Raw genomic sequence first — 22,819 nt, 5'->3', positions numbered from 1 at the left:
TTTGCAGCCAAAAGATTCTTCAACCAGATGCTAGAAATTGACCCTGGGACCTTCTGCATGCAGAACATATGATCCAGCACTCAGCTACTGGCCCTCCTTAACTCAAAACTCACCACACTGGACTGTCATTTATAACATCCACTTACCACCCTCATTGATTTCTAAAGCTCTTTACATTTAACACAGCTGCTGAGTTCTAGCATGCAAAATGGTTGCACAGTATGGGTGGGGAACATGATCTCTGTATACACAAGTTACCTTGTTAATAGAATCTGCTGAATAAAATCCAAACCCGAATGCTTTCCTGTCTCAGATGCTACATGTGGGAGAAGCTCATGCTAAAGCTCCCTGGATCTAATCCTCGTTATCTAAATAAGGCCTAAAACATCCAGTTCCTAAATCCTTCTTAGCCAGGCAGAATTTCCATAAAAGATTCCAATCTGCAGCTGGAACTCATCTGCGTCACCATGCCAGGAGAGAGTGTCTTTTGTGAAGAACCATGCCACTACCACACACACACACACACACACACACACGTGTGTTTAATCAACGAAGTTGGGGAAGGGCCACAGCTCAGTGATAGAGCATCTACTATGAACGCAGAAGGTCCCAGCCCTAGGCTCCATTTCTGACATCTCTATTTAAAAGAATAAGAACACAGAAAGTCACCTTATGGCACTGAGTCAGACCATGGCTCCATCTAGTCCAGAATTTACTCTGATTAGCAGCAACTCCCTGCAATTTCAGGGGGGAGGGGCTTTCTCCTGCCCAGCATGGAGACCAGGTAGGATCAGCTTGCAAGTTGCACACCCTCCTCTGCCTGAGGCTATGGTTAGTCAGAACAGGCAATACTGAGCTAGATGGATGAATAGCTGGACCTGTTGCAAGCCAACTTCATGTGTGCTTGTGCTCTTTTTTGAAAAGGAGTCAAATGCCTGTTAGAAATGAAAATACATCAATGGCAAAGGAAGGAAGGAAGGAAGGAAGGAAGGAAGGAAGGAAGGAAGGAAGGAAGGAAGGAAGACAAAACTCTTGAGAGAGTAGTAGCATGGTAGCTAAGATGCTGAACTGTGAGCTAGCAAACCCAGGATTCCTATTCCACCTTTGCCACCAAATCACTCAGACGTTATTCACGTGAAGGAGCAATGTGGGGAGGAAAGGGCTGTGAAGTCTCACCTCTGCCCCTGGCAGATGACTCGGGGTTTCCCCCAGCCCTGTCCCAGCTTCTGCACATTCCCTTTGCTGGGAAACAAAAGAGGGGGGAGTGCTGTTGCGCTCAGGTCATTCTGGTGGGCTTGCTATGGGCATCTGGTTGGCCACTGTGAGAACAGGTTGCTGGACAAGTTGGGCCTTTGGCATGATCCACCAGGGCTCTTCTTATGTTCATTTTCTCTGGCTCCTGGAACCCTGATAATGGAGGGCTCCAGGACTCAGGAACGCCTAGATGCACAGGTTTCCCTGCCATAGACATCCATGCTAATTCCGGGATCAGAGGAGACACATGTCATTAGGGGTGGGGCCTGAGCCACAGCTCTTTTTACCCCTCCCCTTGTCCCTTTAGTAATTTAAAAAAGAGCCTTCCTCAAAATTCATCAACATTTGAGTGTAAATTTCTCCTAATATACACATTTTTGCAAAGCACTTTTTCTTAATATAACACATTTTTTGATATCTGAAGAAGTGTGCATGCAAATGAAAGCTCATACCAAGAACTAATTTAGTTGGTCTTTAAGGTGCTACTGGAAGGAATTTTTTTATTTAGACATTTTTTGTATGTTATTTTCCCTGAGGTACGCACATTTACCCAGTATATGCATTTTTGTACTCTTTATGTGGCCAGAGAACAGCAGTGCAAAATTCAGAAAAAGGTAAGAATTTTAGGGGGAAATTCAGGAAAGTTGGATGGCTGGGTTTTGATTTGCATATTGTTTTGGAAGATTGAACAAAATCAATTTTCTCCTCCATCCATTGCAGAGAACACCACCACCACCATTACTGAATTCCCTAAACGAAGTATTTTTTAAATCTTCAATCAATAGTTTTGGACAGCAAATAAACCAGCTGCAGAAGAACAAAGAATGCAGACAGGAATATAAAGTGAATCTATAGAGTGAGAGTGAAACAGGATCACGTGCCATTTACGAGCCAAGAACTTACATGAGCAAAAGAATGTGAAAAATCAGCGCAAAAATCTGGTGCGTTAAAGTAAGGGGCACCAGAGAGATTTAGTTTTACTGAAGTTGATGCACACACTACATTTCTTGTCTGCTCAAGCAGATTTTCTTGACCCCCGATATCCACCTAGCGTGTACCATCTAGGCAACTATAGATGAGATTGGCATACAGCATGGTAATTTCTGTAATTTTTCATAGTATTGGGCCTTGAGCAATGTTGCAGCTTTGAGTGCTGTGTGCTGCAGAGTTAGCTTATGCACAAAAGGAATGAGGAAATGGCAGGGAAAGCAGACCAACCTCTTGAAGTACGGCTGCATCTTTTGGCCTCTTCCACAGCTTACTTTATTTAATACATTTGTATTCTACAGCTTTTATGTGAAACTCAAGAAGGCATACATAGGGTCCCCAGGACCAGGAGGTCTCCTGTCAAGGCACTGTCCAACCCTGGTTTGGTTCAGCCAAAGTATCTGTTTTGCATGCAGAAGAGCTTAGGTCCAAATCCAGGCATCTCCAGGTACTACTAGAAGATAGCTGATACCCTGGAGAACTGCTGCCAGTCAGGGTAGGCTGTACTGAACTAGATGGACCAACAGTCTGACTCAGCATAAAGCAGCGTCCTAGTTTACATAAGATGCCTTCAGGCTTTAATGTCTCATTGGAATGAGGCAACTTACGGTGGATTGTCACATTTGCGTTGTCTGAATCTGGCACCGGTCCCACACGTCCTGCTGCACATGCTCCACTGGCTCCACATGCTCCAGTCTCCATCTACATGTTCGGGGATGGGAGTTTTGCTGACACACTCCCCAGTTCGGCACCACTGGAATGTAACAGGGGTTAGAATAGTGTGGCCAATGACTTCAATTGGCCAATGACAGGTGCTTTGAGACCCATCAAACAAATAAGGGAATGGCTACAAGGATGTAGTTAAGCACAAGTGGAAGCACTTGTTAAGCTGAAATAAAGAGAAATTACAGGTATATACCAGCATTACCACCGGCAACTCAAGGTGGTAAACATGCTTCTCATCCTTTTAGCTTCATATCAACCCGGAGAGATGGTGACCAGCACAAGGTCACTCAATGAACTTCATGGTTGGAGTGTGTGCCCATAGTTCTGGACCCTTGCGGTGGCAATATCCTCTTGGAATTGGGTAAATAAATATTGGAGATAAATATTCCTGAAGTCCTCCCAGTTGTAAAAACTGCAGTCAGGGCCTTGAAACACTTTTAAGGTGATAGTATTATTATTTATTCAATTTATATACCGCCCTTTATCAAAAGCTCCCGGGGCGGTGTACAACATTAAAAACACATCACAGAACATCAGTGATAAAAACATAATAGGAAACATGGTAAAAAAACATACTGATAGGCAGCCTAATAATAAAGCAATCATTCTGAGAAATATGCCAGAGGAAGATGGATGGGACCCCTCCTCCAGCTGTGTGTTAGTAGGCAGAGACAAAAGGGTTTATGGGATGTAGGATTTCAGTTTGGGTGATGTAAGCAAGGAAAATCGTTTGGAGCACTATGTCGGCTGGTTGGGGCAGGCTCTAACAAAGACAGACAGCCTGTCTGATTTATCGGAGAAGCTTATTGGAGAAGCAAGAGAACACTGAGGAAGATTTTTTTGGGGGAAACCTTATCTGGAAGCCTGTAGTCAGCTGCTTAGAGGATTCTTCAATACAATAATAAGACACCAGTATCAGATACTGATACTGCCAATAGTAAGAGTACAGCAAGTGGAAGGGCAACTCTTAGAAAACTGATACTGTCGACTAGCTAGAAAAATTTGCTATCAGGCAGCATAGAGACACATCAAATAAATAATAAATTCTCCCTTAGGGGTATTACCTTGTCTGCTCCGCATTCTGTGCCATCCAGAGGAGGGTCCAATTTGGTTTTGCAAGATGCATCTCCTTCCACAAGGCACCAGAGACCAGCACACATCAAATGCTGCCAACATAAAAGCAAAGGCATTTTGTCCTTTTTTCTGGAGATATCAGCTATTTTTTTGTGAGGGAAGATGCCTCTCATGTGAATCCAGAAGTATCTGATTGGCTTCATTTTTAAGCAAAGTGATATTTTCAAAGAACAACACAGTTATGTTTTCAGCACTGACCACCTGGGCTGGAAATATGCATACACACACACACACACACACACACACACACACACACTTGACTGGGGGAAATGTGACACTTTTTATTTCTACCATATCCTCGCCCCCCTTCTCTTTCTCCTCCTACCCCAAAGAAATAAAGTAGATGCTTTTGGTAAACAATCTAGCTGCTTATTTTAGATTAATATGGGAGCTTGAGACTTCCCAATCTCTGCAACACCTCTCTTCTCTGCTCATAATCTGCACCAGTTTCCCCCCATCTTTGCCTTATAGAATCATAGAGTTGGAATAGACCACAAGGGCCATCGAGTCCAACCCCCTGCCAAGCAAGAAACACCATCAGAGCACTCCTGACATATGTTTGTCAGGCCTCTGCTTAAAGACCTCCAAAGAAGGAGACTCCACCACACTCCTTGCCAGCAAATTCCACTGTCGAACAGCTCTTACTGCCAGGAAGTTCTTCCTAATGTTTAGGTGGATCTTCTTTCTTGTAGTTTGGATCCATTGCTCCGTGTCCGCTTCTCTGGAGCAGCAGAAAACAACATTTCTCCCTCCTCTATATGATATCCTTTTATATATTTGAACATGGCTATCATATCACCCCTTAACCTCCTCTTCTCCAGGCTAAACATGCCCAGCTCCCTTAGCCGTTCCTCATAAGGCATCGTTTCCAGGCCTTTGACCATTTTGGTTGCCCTCCTCTGGACACGTTCCAGTTTGTCAGTGTCCTTCTTGAACTGTGGTGCCCAGAACTGGACACAGTACTCCAGGTGTGGTCTGACCAGAGCAGAATACAGTGGCACTATTACTTCCCTTGATCTAGATGCTATACTCCTATTGATGCAGCCCAGAATTGCATTGGCTTTTTTAGCTGCCGCGTCACACTGTTGGCTCATGTCAGGTTTGTGGTCAACCAAGACTCCTAGATCCTTTTCACATGTACTGCTCTAAAGCCAGGTGTCACCCATCTTGTATTTGTGCCTCTCATTTTTTTTGCCCAAGTGCAATACTTTACATTTCTCCCTGTTAAAGTTCATCTTGTTTGTTTTGGCCCAGTTCTCTAATCTGTCAAGGTCGTTTTGAAGTGTGATCCTGTCCTCTGGGGTGTTAGCCACCCCTCCCAGTTTGGTGTCATCTGCAAATTTGATCAGGATGCGTTTGAGTCCATCATCCAAGTCGTTGATAAAGATGTTGAATAAGACCGGGCCCAAGACAGAACCCTGTGGCACCCACTAGTCACTCTTCTCCAGGATGAAGAGGAACCATTGATGAGCACCCTTTGGGTTCGGTCAGTCAGCCAGTTACAAATCCACTGAGTGGTAGCATAGTCAAGACCGCATTTTACCAGCTTCTTTACAAGAATATCATGGGGCACCTTGTCGAATGCCTTGCTGAAATCAAGGTAGGCTACATCCACTGTGTTCCCTTCATCTACCAGGCTTGTAATTCTGTCAAAAAACGAGATCAGGTTAGTCTGACATGACTTATTTTTCAGAAATCCATGCTGACTATTGGTGATCACAGCATTCCTTTCTAGGTGCTCACAGACTGTTTGCTTAATGATCTGCTCCAGAATCTTCCCTGGTATTGATGTCAGACGGACTGGGCGATAATTATTTGGGTCCTCTCTTTTCCCCTTTTTGAAAATAGGGACAACATTTGCCCTCCTCCAGTCTGCCGGGACTTCGCCTGTTCTCCAGGAATTCTCAAAGATGACTGACAGTGGTTCTGAGATCACATCTGCCAGTTCTTTTAATACTCTTAGATGCAGTTCGTCTGGCCCTGGAGACTTGAATACATCTAAACTAGCCAAGTATTATTGTACTATCTCCTTAGTTATTCTGGGCTGTGTTTCCTCTGCTGAATCATTTGGTCCAAATTCTTCAGGTCGGGCATTGTTTTCTTTATCGGAGAAGACTGAGGCAAAGAAGGCATTGAAGAGTTCAGCCCTTTCTGTGTCCCCTGTTTGCATTTCACCATCTTCTCCTTTGAGTGACCCCACAGTTTCTTTGTTCTTCCTTTTGCTACGGACATACCCATAAAAGCCTTTTTTGTTGCTTTTAACCTCTCTACCAAGCCTGAGTTCATTCTGTGCTTTAGATTTTCTGACTTTGTGTCTACATGTGCTGGCTATTTGTTTGAATTCCTCTTTGGTGGTTTCCCCCCTTTTCCATTTTTTGTACACATCCTTTTTTAATCTTAACTCAGTTAAAAGTTCTTTAGATAGCCACCCTGGCTTCTTTAGGCACCTTCCATGTTTCCATCTCATTGGTATTGCCTGAAGTTGTGCTTTTACTATCTCCCTCTTAACAAACTCCCAGCCATCATGAACTCCCTTTCCTTTTAGTATAACTGTCCATGGGATCTCACCCAGCACTTCAATAAGTTTTATGAAGTCGGCTTTCTTAAAGTCAAGAAATTGAGTCCTAGTATGCTTGGCTGCTCCTTTCCGCTGTATAGTAAACTTCAGAAGAGCATGATCACTCGCGCCTAATGATCCTTCCACTTCTACCCCACTAACCAGGTCATCAACATTGGTTAGGACCAGATCTAAAATGGCTGTTCCTCTTGTTGCTTCTCCCACTTTCTGGACAATGAAGTTGTCTGCAAGGCCAGTGAGGAATCTGTTTGACTTTATGCTCTTGCCTGAGTTTGACATCCAATAAATATCCGGGTAATTGAAGTCCCCCATTACTACTATCTCCCTTCCTTTGCATGCTTGGCCATCTGTTCCAGGAAGGCATCATCTATGTCCTCTGTTTGGCTTGGGGATCTATAGTAAACTCCCACAATGAGGTCTCTGTTATTCTTCTCTCCCTTAATTTTGACCCAAATGCTCTCACTTTGGCTTTGAGGTTCTAAATCTTGGATCTCTTCACAGGTATACACATCCCTGACATATAACGCCACTCCTCCTCCTTTCTTGTCTGGTCTGTTTCTCTGAAATAGATTGTATCCCTCCATTATTACATTCCAATCGTGGGACTTATCCCACCAAGTTTCAGTGATGCCTATTATGTCATATTTAGTTTGCTGTACCAAGAGCTCAAGCTCATCTTGTTTATTTCCCATGCTTTGCGCATTAGTGTACAGACATTGAAGTCCATTAATCATTCCCCCGTGTCTCTTATTTAAGGATTTTTTCCTCCCACCACTAGGTCTGCGTGCTGTTTGCTCCATTTGGTCTATGACATTTGGATGATCATCTTCATCAATTGATAGACTCCTACCTTCAGGAGCACTGTCTCCCTCCCCCACATTAGTCAGTTTAAAGCCCTCCTGATGAGGTTTCTGAGATTTTTGGCAAAAACATTCCTCCCAACCGCTGTGAGGTGCAGCCCATCGCTTGCCAGAAGTCCATCTTCAAGAAACTGCAGTCCGTGATCTAAGAATCCAAACCGTTCCTGTTTACACCATTTGCGAAGCCAGCTGTTCACTTCCACTATTTTTCCCTCTCTCCCTGGGCCACGTCGTTCAACTGGGAGGACAGATGAGATGACAATTTGTGCATTTAATTGCTTCAATTTCCTGCCCAGAGTCACGTAGCCTTTATTGCGAGATGAGTGCCACATCCCCATAGTCACCTTTGACTGGACTTACCTATCCAGGGGTCCTTTACCTTAACTTCCTTTTTTGTATACAGCTTTGATTAAGATACACATATTGGTAAGTATGCTATTTTCAATAATGTGTGCATGTCTATGCACATTTCCCTCTAATATATGCATCTTTGTAGACATTGTTTGGGACACGAGTGGCGATGTGGTCTAAACCACAGAGCCTAGGGCTTGCCTATCAGAAGGTCAGCAGTTCGAATTCCTGCGACGGGGTGAGTTCCCGTTGTTTTCTCCCAGCTCCTGCCCACCTAGCAGTTCGAAAGCACGTCAAGTGTAAGTAGATAAATAGGTACCGCTCCGGTAGGAAGGTAAACGGCGTTTCCATGCACTGCTCTGGTTCGCCAGAAGCAGCTTAGTCATGCTGGCCACATGACCCAGAAAAACTGTCTGCGGACAAACGCCGGCTCCCTCGGCCTGTAAAGTGAGATGAGCGCACAACCCCAGAGTCGTCTGCGACTGGACCTAATGGTCAGGGGTACCTTTACCTTTAGACATTGTTTGGCTGGAGAACTGTATCACACAATTTGCTGAATTGCAAATGTGCCTTAAAAAGATCCTCCGAGAACCTAACCAGGACAATTTGGGATGACCTCAAAGCACCAACACAACTGGGGTCTTGTGTATGTATGTGTGTGTTTAATTTAATTATTCTTAAATATTTTTTTGTGATACAAAACAAACAAATAAACAAGGAAAAGTACATATAGTGTCTCCAGTTTCAATTCACAGAGTCTTTTTTCACAGTCCATTTACATTCAGTATGAGACACTATGGCAATGAACCAGCAAAGAAGTTCTACTTTTGTTAATGCTCAGAGACCAAAAAACATACAAAAAAAACCACCTCATGTGAAGTTAATAACATGTCTAATTGCTGTCCTTGGGTTTTATGGTTTTCGTAAGTTGGGTTATTTAAAAAGTGTGACTGGTTTCACTTTGCTGTTTTATATGAAGCTTAACTGTTTGGTTTCACTGCTTCTGTATATTGCAAGACTTTCCTCTTACTAGAAAATATTATTATTATTGTTATTATTATTATTATTATGTATTACAACCCATTTTACACTTACTGGAATGTCTCAAAAATGTTTGCATGGGTTTCAGTTTGGCTGATTGTCAAAAGGCCCTCTGGTTTAATGGGGGAAAAGGAGGGAGAACAAACTTTAAATAGAATTGTAAAATACATTGTGGGAATCTAAGAATATCCAAATAAAAATAATTTTTAAAGTGATGGCTATAAATAAGAAAAGGGCTTGAGAAACTGAAACACAAGCAGCTTTGAATTAACTTCCACAGCGGCTGGTGTAGCAATGCAAAACTACAGTTACGCTTCCTTTGAATTAGTTAAGATCTGTATTGTGGTATACCAAGTGATGTGTAATATTGGTGGGCAATGACTGATGGAGCTGCCTTAATGTTACAGAAGAGACAGAAGGCAGAGGTGTCACTAGCTGAACTGCTCAGACCCTACAAGAAGGCTAGGGCACATAGATCGTTCCAGGGAAGGTGAGAGAAGCATCAGTAGCAGAAGGAAGGAGAAGGCAGAGGCCTTCAGGGTCAGAAAGCAGGGATCCCAGAAGTGCAGGAGGATACAAAGCACTCCAATATGAAATTTAAATTTAAAATAAAAAAAGGATCATAACTCAGTTCTGCACCACTTTGTTACTGGTTAAATAGGCAGAATTCTTTTTTTGAAAAAGACATATATTTTTACACACACACACACTCACACAATCCTCCATTGTATATATTTGTTTACCATCCTTCATCCACAGATCTCAGGGCAGTTTGCAACAAGAGAGCTTCAAAATTATGAAAAAGGGGACTTCCGGGTTGGTGCCTCCGGCAATGGCGGAATTCCTTTGATTGGGAGGAATTTGCCCCGTGGGAATTTGGGTCTGTACCGCCACGGCGAAGGCGGAGACCCGTAAAAATCACAAGCGGGAGAAGCCTGTGAACGTGGGATTTGGCGGGCACCTTTTGCGCCTCCCCTACTCTCGGGGAAACCCAGTTTCAGGGATCCGGAGCGACGTGGGGTGAGCGGCGCGGTGCTTCGAATCGTCTGCTTCTTCCACGGAGTGAAGCCGCATAGCTGTTGCCAGAGAGCACTGACTTTTTCATGTGGACAATTTGACTCTAAAGCAATTACCCGTGAGTAGAGCTGAAGTGGGAGAATTGGATTTTTAAACGTTTAATTTGGTATTGAAACGGGGAGGTTCAATACAGGAAGTCCACCTCCCCTTTTGTAAATAAACTAAAGCAATGAGCCTGCAAGCTGAAGTCTTGGAAAGCCTTTTGTAAAAAGACTAAATCTCCATCAGCAAAGAACTAACCCCCCCCTTTGGAGACAGGAAAAGAGGGGGGGAAGTGGTGGACTGAATATGCCTGTAGGAGAGAGTCAAGAGAGTTAAAATACCGCCGCTCAGACCCTGGAAACGGGCTGCTAGCAGGATCGATGTCTTTTGGAATGTTCATTGACAGCGTTTAGAACGTTCATTGACAGGTAGCTAAACAAGAGAATACATTGTTTCTACTGTCTCCGGCTGTTTTTTTTTTGAAAAAAGGAGTAAAAGTAACTGAAAACTGAAACTAACTGTGGATTATTGGAACATTGTTTAAAAGAGGACAGTACTGACTAATACAAATAGAAACTGTTTTCCCCTAGTGAAAGCTTTTGAAATTGGTTGCTCTACAGGAGCTGGGCTAGGGGAATTTCCAGCTGCAAGATAAAAAATTGTGAGACTCTGGGATTGACCTTGAATCTCTTAAGTGTTATGGCAAATGGAAAGGAAAAAACAGACGGAATGTTGACAGAAGAGGCCTTAGCGGTTGTATTAATGAAAATAAACGATTCGCTGGAACAGCTTCACAAGAAAACAGACATGATAAATGTGAAGGTGGATGCTGCAAATATTAAAATAGACTTAATTGCAGAAAGTTTAAATAATCTGGGACAAAAGGTGAATACCAATACAGAAACCATCCAGAAACTGATACAGGAATCTACTCTGACCCAGCAAACTGCGGATGAAGTCAAGGAGAAAACCCTTGCTGCTGCTGAATGAAAAGCAATACAACTGGAGAGAGAGAGAGTCCCATCCATACAAGGACAACTTGATGAACATAAGCTGACATTTGTTATGATTGAACATAAAGAGAAACAGATGAATTTGAGGATCAGAGCCCTACCTGAGGAAAAGGAAAGCTTGACAGAGTTTCAGGAGGAGACAGGACTAACATCGGTTGAGAAAGAGAGGTATTTGGGGGTTAGTATGACCGCCAGAAACGTGAATTTATTCATGGATAACTGTGAAGGATGTTGGATTGAAGAGAAGGGGGATTTAGAAATATGGACAAATCTGAAGTTGTTATTGTTGGGCCGAGTTGCTGTGGTGGGGATGAGGGTTGCTGTGTTGTTGGGGATGTTGCTTTTGTTTCAAACATTGCAAGCTTTGGATGGGATGGATTGTTTCAGGAGGTGGCAGAGGGACGTCTCTAGAATTGTTTGGCAGGGCAGGAAGCCTCGAGTAAAATTTAAGATATTGACGGATGCCAAAGAAGGAGGTGGACTTGCCCTGCCAGACCCCTAAACTTTGTTGTGAACCATCTGCTTTTTGCTGGTTGAGAGAATGGCTGCTTCTTGAAAGCACTGAAGTGTTGGATAACGGCAGATGAAGTTGATGGACTATATGGAATTGGCAGAAATGACTGGCAATACCCGAGACCAGGTGGCGCTGTGGGTAAAAGCCTCAGCACCTAGGGCTTGCCAATCGAAAGGTTGGCGGTTCGAATCCTGCGGCGGGGTGCGCTCCCGTCGTTCGGTCCCAGCGCCTGCCAACCTAGCAGTTCGAAAGCACCCCCGGGTGCAAGTAGATAAATAGGGACCGCTTACAAGCGGGAAGGTAAACGGCGTTTCCGTGTGCGGCTCTGGTTCGCCAGTGCAGCGATGTCACGCTGGCCACGTGACCCGGAAGTGTCTTCGGACAGCGCTGGCCCCCGGCCTCTTGAGTGAGATGGGCGCACAACCCTAGAGTCTGGCAAGACTGGCCCGTACGGGCAGGGGTACCTTTACCTTTACCTTTACCCGAGACCAGGGAGAAGAGTCGGGGGAAGAAGACTGGAAAAAGTTTAAAGACTATTTATAGAAATATTGTAAAATTAATGAATGTTAGAAGAATGTTGGAATGAAGTTATATGGCTTTAGTAGAAATGTTATAAGGAATCAAATATAAATAGATTAATAGAAAATTAAAGGAAAAAATAAGGCAAGAATGTGTTAAGATAATTATAGGATAGAAAATAGAGGAAGATGGAAAAGAATTGCTGAAATAATTAATAGAAGTGGAATACAAAAAGGGAGGTGTGAGGAGGTCGATGGAAATAAGCGAATGAAAGTAAAGATATTGAAAATGTTTGAGGTGCTTTTAAATTGTTTTTGTTTTGTATGTAGTGTTTTTGTATTGTATTTGTATTGTTCTTTTTTTTGTTTGTAGTGTTGTGTTGAAACTGTTTGAAAAGTAATAAATATCATTTAAAAAAAATAATGATGAAAAAGGAAGTGCCATGAAGTGGAATGGGCTCAATAAATAACAAAAAAAAAAAAAAAACCCAATAAAGCTGACAGCTGGAATTAAATCCCTAGCCAAGACAATTCAAAGTACAATTTAAATACAGCTTTAAAAGGATAGTACTGCTGGTTTCCTCATTGAGTTCCTGATAAAATATCTAGGAATCCCAGGGTTTGCTAGAGATCCAGTTTGAAAAGCAAAAATTTTTGTATTCCATTTAGAGAGCATTTACAGTATTCATATCCCAATAATCATGCCCCCCCCCACTTAAGTTAAACTTCTGAAGAATGTCAAGGTCAAAGTGCATTGCATCTAGCTATTTAACAAGGCTATAAATCTTGGGGGAAACAGCTGGTGCTGGGATCAAGGGGTTCATCTTTTTGCCATTATACTGAAATATGAACATGAGGGCAAGTGAAATGTAGCAATTTTTTTAGAAAGAGATATAAAACATTCTGCTCCAGTCACCTAATTTACACTGGATATAGTACAGAGGCAAATAATTTGGGGGAAATGTAAGTTCTATGAGCTGCAATTTTCCTTTCAAACAATTGCCTTAGTGTGACAGAAGACAGAAATCCAGTTTATGTTTCCCCCACCCTACCCCCAACAATACCCATTTTTAAAAGTTTGGTTTTTGTAAATCCCACACAGGATGACTTTATTCCATTCAGTAGTATTGGTTTCCTCTTTTACCCTTATAACATGAACTAACAATAAAGTTCCATTCAACATTAAGACCACATCCACACATACATAAAAAGCACTTTTGTTCCACTTTAAAAGACATGGCTTCTTCCCAGATAATCCTTGGAACTGGAGTTTGTTAAGGGTCTCGTAACAAGGGTTTCTGCTCCTTTAACAAACTCCGGTTCCCAGGATTCTTGGAGAGGAAGCCATGGATTAAGAGAGGATTAGAAAGTGTAGGGGCCATAACCCTCATTTCCTTGAACAATAGTAAAATAATATTACACAATATTAAAACTGGATGGACAATTGTGCCTCAAATTTGCTGAGGGTGAATTGGGGAGGCCATTCTACTGAATAATCTCCAGGGAGGGCTGAAAATCTCTAACAGTTAAAAAAATTGTCAGAACATTCATTTCCAATGAAATTTGGCTCATCCCTATGTTGGTGAACTAGTTGTGCATGTGGAAATGTGTGGGTCTCCAAGTCACACTGTTCTTTACTCTGACTCTCCAAGGTCATGGTCTTGGACCTGTGCTTTCCAGGTAAGGGATAAGGAGAGAACTATGCGTTGTTGTTGTTGTTTTACTGAATGTTATCTTCGTAACTCTTTTTTTAGTACCAAATTTCAACAAAATTGAGTAGGGCTGATTTACTGAAGCTTGTGGAGACTGAAGGTACTTTCTTTCACCTTTGGTGGACATGCCCAAAGATTAAGGCATTCTGGGAGATGATCTATAATGAAATGAAAAAGGTATTTAAATATACCTTTCTGAAGAAACCAGAGGCCTTGCTTTTGGGCATGGTTGGCCAATTGGTGCCAAGGAAAGACAGAACTTTTTTTATGTATGCCACAACAGCAGCAAGAATACTTATTGCAAAATACTGGAAGACGCAAGATCTACCTACCATGGAAGAATGGCAGATGAAACTGATGGACTACATGGAAATGGTGGAAATGACTGGCAGAATCCGAGACCAGGGAGAAGAGTCGGTGGAAGAAGATTGGAAAAAATTTAAAGTATATTTACAAAAATATAGTAAAATTAATGAATGTTAGAAAGATGCTGGAATGAATTTACATGGTTTTAGCAGAAAGGTTAGAAAGAATTAAGTAAAAATAGATTGTTAATGGGTCAAAGTGTAAAATTTAAGGTTAAATTGTGTCAAGATAAACTATGGAACAAAGTTTGAGAAAGAGGGAAAGGACTTGCTGAAACAACTAATTGAATTAGAATACAAAAAGGGAGGTGTGAGGAAGTCAAGGAAACAAGTAAATGAACTGGGCACCACAATTCAAGAAGGACACTGACAAACTGGAACGTGTCCAGAGGAGGGCAACCAAAATGGTCAAAGGCCTGGAAACGATGCCTTATGAGGAACGGCTAAGGGAGCTGGGCATGTTTAGCCTGGAGAAGAGGAGGTTAAGGAGTGATATGATAGCCATGTTCAAATATATAAAAGGATGTCACATAGAGGAGGGAGAAAGGTTGTTTTCTGCTGCTCCGGAGAAGCGGACACGGAGCAATGGATCCAAACTACAAGAAAGAAGATTCCACCTAAACATTAGGAAGAACTTCCTGACAGTAAGAGCTGTTTGACAGTGGAATTTGCTGCCAAGGAGTGTGGTGGAGTCTCCTACTTTGGAGGTCTTTAAGCAGAGGCTTGACAACCATATGTCAGGAGTGCTCTGATGGTGTTTCCTGCTTGGCAGGGGGTTGGACTCGATGGCCCTTGTGGTCTCTTCCAACTCTATGATTCTATGATTCTATGAAAGATAAAGATATGAAAATATTGGATGTTAGTGTTTTTAAATGTTTTTGTTTTTTTTACTCTTATTGCTTTGTTGTACTGTTTTTGGGTTTTCTTTTTTTTCCTCCTTCTTTTCTCTTTTTTTTCTTAGTATTGTATTTTTCTTTTATTTTTGAAGTATTGTAATCTTTTTTTTATCACTGCCTGTTTTTCTTTTCTTTTTTTGTAATTGTTAAACTTTAATAAATATTTTAAAAAATGATTTACTGAAGCTTGTTTCCATTTTGTAACAAATGTTTATATTTATATTCTGTTTTTCACATATTGTCTTACTGGATAAATATTGGCTAAAACAGCTTGCCAATCTTTTCTGCAACTTAGACCAACTTCTCATTTTAGCCCTTTTCCTCTACTCTGCTTATTTCTTGTAGATATTCTGGATGATAGAGCCCTAGCCATTAACACATCTACTTTGAAAGAAGTCGGATTTCAACATAATTTACCTCTCAGAGCCCTCTCTTATTCTTGATCTTTAGTACTTCAGATATAGATTTATACTTGTACATATTAGGCCACAGCATGGCTCAGGATACAGCAGGTAAAAATAGTGACTCCCCACCTTAACCACCATTTTGCATTTGGCTGTACACCACCTCTCCAAATAATAATAATAATAATAATAATAATAATAATAATAATAATAATAATAATAATAATAATTTATTTATACCCCGCCCATTGGGCTGGGTTTCCCCAGCCACTCTGGGCGGCTTCCAACTGAATATTAAAAACAGTTCAGGGGTGGGGAACTTCAGTTCAGGGGTGGGGAACTTTTTTCAGCCTGAGGGCCATATTCCATTCTGTGCCACATTTCAGGGGCCACATGCCATTGGTGGGCAGAGATAGAGCGGAAAGTGGGAATAACCACAGATGTGGGTTTTACCTTTGTACAGTATAGTTTCTGTACACATTCACTCACCCCCCCCCTCTATCCTCCATTCAGGCAAGCAACAAGCATTATCTGAGTTCATGCCCCCACTGTCCCCCACACTACGCCACTGTTGGCCAATGCCTCAAGTTAACTCACTGTGCTAGCTATAAGGTCCTCCCCTATAGAGAATCCTGTGCAACTCTCAAGGGTTCCACAGCTGACGTGCAGGGGTTCCTCAAGAGAAGGCAGCACAGAAAGGATTTCCTGAAGGTTGAAAACTACTGCAGTAGGCCAAGCAGCAAAATGCATATGTATATATAAAGGCCTCAAGCCAAGGAAAGCCAACCAGCTTCTCAAAGGGAAAATAATTGAGAATGTCCTTTCTTTTAACAGACACTTCCTGGGATGGTCTTTAAAGATATACACATTCAGAACGTCTCTCAATAACAGCGAGCTTGGTGGTCCACATTCCCCGAAAAACACTACTTAGGAAGATTTTTTAAAATATTTTTTGTGCTCATTGTTTTCATGTTGCATTAGCTGCCTTCCCGATCCAGAATAAATAAAATGGAACAGTTAAGGCTTGAAGTTCATTCCCTCTGCTACAGCACACAGTGAAAAGTTTTATTAATTTGGCACGTCTCATTTATGTAACATTAAAAAATATAAATGGCTCTTATTTTCTGTTTTATATCACATTTCAAGTTCCTGGATTTTTTACTAAGGGGAAGGGGGGCATTTACTGAAACAATTACCTCCCTAAATAAAGAGAAGAATTACAAACTACTCTCTCTATTCTAAGTGCGACCTCTAGAGGAGAAATGGCCAAAGTCTCTATTCTCAAGGGCCACTCTGTAAACCACACAGCGGTCTGGGGGCCAGAATAAATTTTGCCACCCAAACTGGCCTCCTTCAGAGCGATGAAACTCCGTAACAGAGCTGCCATTGACTTTGCAGTTGAGTTCATGTTCTCAGGCGCAGAATTACATGCTATGTACAAAATAAATTTCTTTATTACTTCCATCTCAAAGCAATTTGCCCTTATAAATGAAACTGTGGGCATACTTTTTTTTAAAAAAAACCTGCTTGGGGCCTTATGGTTCAGTTCCCAGCTTGTTTATGTCCCAAATGGGTTATCTTACCTCCATATTTTTGCAGAAAGTTGCATTGGTTCCAAAGAGAATCTGGCATTGCTCATCTGCACTGTAGTGCATTCCTGGAAGTTTGTAAGGAAGTCGCACAACATAACGGCTCCGTGGGTCTGTTACCAGTAAACAGGTGCTAACTTTTGACCTGCAGAGATAAAACATATTTTGAAGGGCATTGTGAGAGCATTGCTCTATTTCATCAAATGTCTGTATTTTCACAATATAATGGACTTCCAATTTAGCAACCTCTTCAAAACATGCCTCCCAACAGTGTACTACTATGTATACTTACTACCTCCTTTTTAAGTGACAAGTTGCTATGAAACTGTGCTATATATTTGATTTGTAAAAAAAAAGGTATACAACACCGTTCTGGTCCATAACGAGTGCTTAAGGAGGCTTATATTGAAAATCTACAGGACAGAATTAACACCACCAATATCACAATAAAAACGAAAATATCAAATATCAGATTCCCATGACAAAATGTGTTGGCTACAGTCCAGAGAGTTAACCGTGAAATTAATGTTCTGATGGATTATGGTCTCAGAAAGGGATTATAATGGAGCTGCTAAAAGGGGGGAAATGGTTATAATCTTATGAAGGGTTTTGGGTAAACTTTGGTTCCAGTTCAGACCTTCCCCAAATTCAGCATTGGGAAGAAATTGGCAGAAATTCTAAGAAACAAACTAGGCACAAGGGTAAAAATGTGACTACCCCCAAAAATGACAATCATGTGTCTAGCTCTGCTCTCCTTCTCCATAATATCTAGTAGAAAACTTATCTTATGACATCACAACATTCTATATTTTCCTACCTCTACTCCAGACCCTTGGCTGCCAGCAGTGAAAACTGGGAAAATGCATAATTTTGTGATGTCATGATATAACTTTTCTGCTAGATGTTATGGAGAGGATGGGAGAACTAAGACCCATGGTATATCTTATGCCAGGTTTGGCCCAAAGAAGAAGAATCACTCACGAATGTTATGTTTCTCTATTTCTTTCATGGCAACATTGCAAAAGCATAGAACTAGATTCTTCATTCAAACCAACATATTTCAGTTGTCACAAAACACTGGCAAGGTTTGATTGGAAAAGGACAGCAAAACTGGGATTCTTGTCAAGAAGCTGTCAAGGTGCTAAAATGTGGGTATCATAACGTTTCTGATCTCCTGCCAGTAATGTCTGCAACCCCAGGATTCAAAGGAGACAGCTTCCACCTTCTGGCACCCACCATTGAAAACTGTTCATCATTTCTGCAGAGAAGACAAGAGACTGGTGTCTTGTGATTCAAAGGCTTTGCTGACAACAGCATTCTTACTTGAGAAACTTTTCAAGGTCATCACGACTGCAGGAAGACCAGGATAGGTCACTGGGATTCCTTCCCTTCACCCATTCTCCGGACATGATGTGAGATCTTCCAGCACAGGACAAGTGGTCATCATCATGGCTCATCCCCATGCTGTCAGAGAAGGAAAGGAAATAAGTAAACCAATACTGTGAATGGGGACACTTGCATTTGCAGTTTCTCAATTTCAGTTTCAAAAAGTAACAATATATTGTTTATTTCTAAGAGATGGCAGATTTGTAGTACTGGAAAAGAGTTTTTCAGCCAGATAATCCAAGCTGTGGCTACACTAGAGTCCCATAGACTGGCTTGCATGCTGGTACCACTCAGTTGGCAGCAATGTCTTCATGGATTTCCCATTCTTGTGGAACTGCCACAACATTCCACCTTGACTCTGGTCCCAATTCTGCCAAGATAGGCACCTTCCGCTCTACATTATCAGAGATGAGAATCTAGCTGTTTCAGGGCTCCTTACACACAGCAATGTCACGCGGATCAGTGATCCAGGATGCAGAACTGAGGATTTCTGTCTGTCATTGCTAGCTTAATGGAAAGAAATCTTTCAGTTTCAGCCAGGTAAGTAACTCTACACAGGGTACAAGGCTAATACCTGGCAATCACAAGGTACAATGGAAGAGTGAACACAGAAGCCAATGGCCTCAAATGGCGCCTTTGTGTAAAGACCTGGACACAATGCAAGGCTCTGTACTTAAAGGAGCACCAGATTTAAATGCAGTAATTAGCTGTAAAACCACCTTCAAAAACTTGAAAGTGAGATCACATTGAGCACATTTACCTAGATGGAAAATGAAAACTTGTGCAGCAACAAGAAAACCAGGCAGGGAAACAACCCATCCCTTCTTCCAAGGAGTTCAACACAGTGTAAATGGGATTGTCCCCATGTAACCTCACAACAAATGGGCTGTGAATAGGATCAGGCTGAGAGATAATGGCTGGCCTAAGACCATCCAAATGACCTCATAGTTGAGCAGTGATTTGAACCCAAGTCTCTCTGGTCTAAGTTCCTGCTGCTCCTGGGTTTTTTGTGGCCACAATTATGCCCAATGGCATTAATACAATTGTTAGGTTAGTGGGCAGCATCTGACTTGGTAGGTCTGGAGTAATCTGATAACAGCCAATAACCAAGTTACAAGGAAAGGCATGTAAAAGATTTACATTGGCTCCCAGTATGTTTCCAAGCACAATTCAAAGTGTTGGTGCTGATCTACCTGTATACCCAGTATACCTGAAGGAGCGTCTGCACCCCCATCGTTCTGCCCAGACGCTTAGGTCCAGCTCTGAGGGCCTTCTGGCAGTTCCCTCGCTGCAAGAAGCAAAGCTACAGGGAACCAGGCAGAGGGCCTTCTCGGTAGTAACACCCTCCCATCAGATGTCAAAGAGATAAACAACTACCTGACATTTAGAAGACATCTGAAGGCAGCCCTGTTTAGGGAAGTTTTTAAAGTGTGACATTTTAATGTATTTTTAATCTTTGTTGGAAGCTGCCCAGAGTGGCTGGGGAAACCCAGCCAGATGGACGGGGTACAAATAAATTATTATTATTATTAACAAAACTGCTTCTTAATGGCTGATGGTCTGTGACTTGATAGGTGTTGTGTGTTTAGGAATAATCTCACCTAACAATGCAGCAGCCTTGCAATTGAGGTCATGTAATCCTTGCCTCCAATGAGCTGCATTTTAAAGGGAATTCTGGGAAAGCGGCTCCTCTGAGCCACTTTACAAAGGTCTCCGTCTTTTCCTCACATCTGTTCATGCCTAAGAGGCTAAAGCGAAGGGGGGTGGTTTGTCAGTAATTGCCTTTGTGCTTTGAGTTGGGATGCCTCCATTCAATCAGCGTATATATTCTCACGGCTATGCATGTAATTAAAAATGACTGTTAATCAGTGCTGGTAGCTAGCACTTGCTGCTTTAAAATAAACTAATGGACAAATATGAATAAATAACAGAGCAAATTTCCCATTCACTCCTCATTGAAGTAATTCCAGAAATAGCACATTTGAAAATCTTTCCAGAGATCACAGGTCTGAAGCTTTTGGTATGAAATACACTCATCCTTCTCCCCCTTTGGAAAAACTAGTCTTAGATATTCCCATAGGGAATTTCCTAAAACAGAATAGAGGGGATTTTTATTTTTAAGGGTCTGTTAAACAGGAATATTGTAATGAGTCCCTGCTTTCTCTTGTCACACATTCTTCTTCTTGCACAAGCCTCTTCATAGTTAATCTAAGCAGGAGTAGCGAAAAGGGTAGGAAGTCAGCCATATGCAGCTGTTAGAAAGGCTAGAAACAATGGGCAGATGTCAAGGTTGAGACTATTGGATCAAATCAGATTAACATTCTTAGTTTAAGTAATTTTTTTACATTCAACCCATTCACCCTTGAAATTAAAGGAAAGTGTGTCCTATATCACATACAGGCTAGCTCATGCATGCATAAAGTACAACTTGTCTGTGCAAAGAAGCTACCTCACAGATCAAACACAGGCACAACTTCATTACAGTGGTACCTCGGGTTAAGTACTTAATTCATTCCGGAGGTCCGTTCTTAACCTGAAACTGTTCTTAACCTGAAGCACCACTTTAGCTAATGGGGCCTCCCGCTGCCGCCGGAGCACAATTTCTGTTCTCACCCTGAAGCAAAGTTCTTAACCCGAGGTACTATTTCTGGGTTAGTGGAGTCTGTAACCTGAAGCGTATGTAACCTGAGGTACCACTGTATATAGTTTTAACTAAATCATGCATGGTTTTTCTGGGGGAGGGACCATTTTTCTAGCTCTTACAACAGTGCAACAAAGCTGGAAAATGTACATGCCACACTCTGGTGAAAGTACAAAACGGGGACCAAGCTGGACTTATAAGTTTATCCAGGACTTATACCTTCTGTGGAGTGCAACATGGGAGCAAGGAAGAGACCCTCCTGAGTATCCATGCCCATTATCACATGTGCCAACTACCCTGCCCCCAGCACCTGTGAGAATGGCCAAAGACCATCTTGGCTGTGAGTCCAGGAAGACTTGCTCACTACCTTACAGGCCTTTTCCTACCTGGCCTGGGAGGGTGTGGCTCTGATTGATTCCAGCGGGAGAGGGGGGTTGTTGCTGTTACTGATATTTTGTATCTTTCTTTTAGATGATGATGATGATGATGATTGATTTGTATACCACTCTCATCCAAAGGTTACAGGGCGGTTCATAACATAACAAAATGAAAACATAAAATACACAATAAAACTAAAACAAACCCACAACCACACACTCCCTCCCACAAACACATTTAAAAGGCCATAGCATGATATATGTGGAAATTGTTTAATTCACCTGTGTACATTTTGATGTTTTATTTATTATGACTACTTTTGTTATGTTTGTAAACACAATTTCATGTTGTAAGCCACCTTGAGCATGGTTTAAATATGGAAAGGTGCATACAAATAAAATGATCTGTTTGTATGTATGCCTCCAGGGAGAGGGCCTTTGTACACAAATCTGTATGTGTGAAGGCTTTCATGCAACCTGGAACTCTGCACAGTTGCAGTTCCATGTTGTGTGGAAGCCTTTGCATGTACTGCTGTACGCAAAAATCCCCCCTTGCAGACATCCATGCTGTATGCATGAATGCCACTGGGTTGTGCTAGTCGGAATGGATCTGAACCCTGCTCTTGTTGCTGTACATGCAAACGATAATGTCTGAATAGGACTCTTGTGGTTCAGAAGCTGGACATTAGTGCTCTACCTGCCTCATCCTCCCTATGGAGAACTACATCCCCCCCTAAGCAACTACATGGATACACTATGCAAATAAACAGCATGCACAGTATTTGCTTAACTTATGTCAGTTAACCCAGTCAAATAACTTAGCCTTTCTTTGTGCAGAATTTGGAACTGGTTAGTGCAGCGCACACACAAGTTTAGCTACTGCCCTGAGGCTCTGACCAGAACTCCTGTTAAAAATTGATGGGAGCCTTCCCAGTGATTACGATGCAGAAGAACATTCTTCCCAATGAAAACTCACAAACAGTTACATAAGCCCTTCTTCTTTGTCCCATTAAAGCTGTATTTTCCCCCTTAGGGTCATTGCAGATTTCCATCCAATGCCACAAGGCCATTTTCCCACCCCAATAAAAGTTTTATGGTGAGCTGTGTTGAAACATCTACTTTTTGGGCCAACGTGCCAAGAAAAACGTGAAGCATTGCTGAAGCTTCCTGAAGGACAAAAGAGCTGCAGCTCCACCTACGACGCATCCTGCTGTTGGTGCAAGAGCCAAGTATGATGCAAGTTGGAAGTCGCCTTTCCAATGCAGAGACTCCCCACCCCCCCACCCCAGTTTTTTGGTGTGTTTTTTACTCACTCTTCAGTCCTCAGTGGACTTGAATGTTAGGAATTTTTATTGGTGTTTCATACTGAAGCTGCAACACTGGAAGAAGGCCAGTTGCTAAACTGATTCAATAT

At 42.0% G+C, this 22,819-nt stretch overlaps 1 protein-coding gene across 2 annotated transcripts in view; it reads right to left on the bottom strand.

Moving 5' to 3' along the window:
• The window catches only part of ADAMTS17 (ADAM metallopeptidase with thrombospondin type 1 motif 17), a 184,805-nt gene that overhangs the window by 74,327 nt on the left and 87,659 nt on the right, over positions 1-22,819 (bottom strand). For both annotated transcript variants that reach the window (XM_082198330.1, XM_082198331.1), the window contains exons 9-12: positions 18,325-18,465; positions 16,996-17,146; positions 4,032-4,133; positions 2,850-2,995 (exon numbers count right to left, since the gene is read on the bottom strand). In XM_082198330.1, the coding sequence (XP_082054456.1) occupies positions 2,850-2,995; positions 4,032-4,133; positions 16,996-17,146; positions 18,325-18,465 (540 nt within the window). The remainder of the gene's footprint in view (positions 1-2,849; positions 2,996-4,031; positions 4,134-16,995; positions 17,147-18,324; positions 18,466-22,819) is intronic.

Source organism: Podarcis vaucheri (genome assembly GCF_965113315.1).
Source record: "Podarcis vaucheri genome assembly, chromosome: 14".
In the NCBI taxonomy this organism is placed as follows: Eukaryota; Metazoa; Chordata; class Lepidosauria; order Squamata; family Lacertidae; genus Podarcis; species Podarcis vaucheri.
The sequence above is the reverse complement of the archived record's forward strand: the minus strand, read 5'-3'. Positions and strand labels throughout refer to the sequence as shown.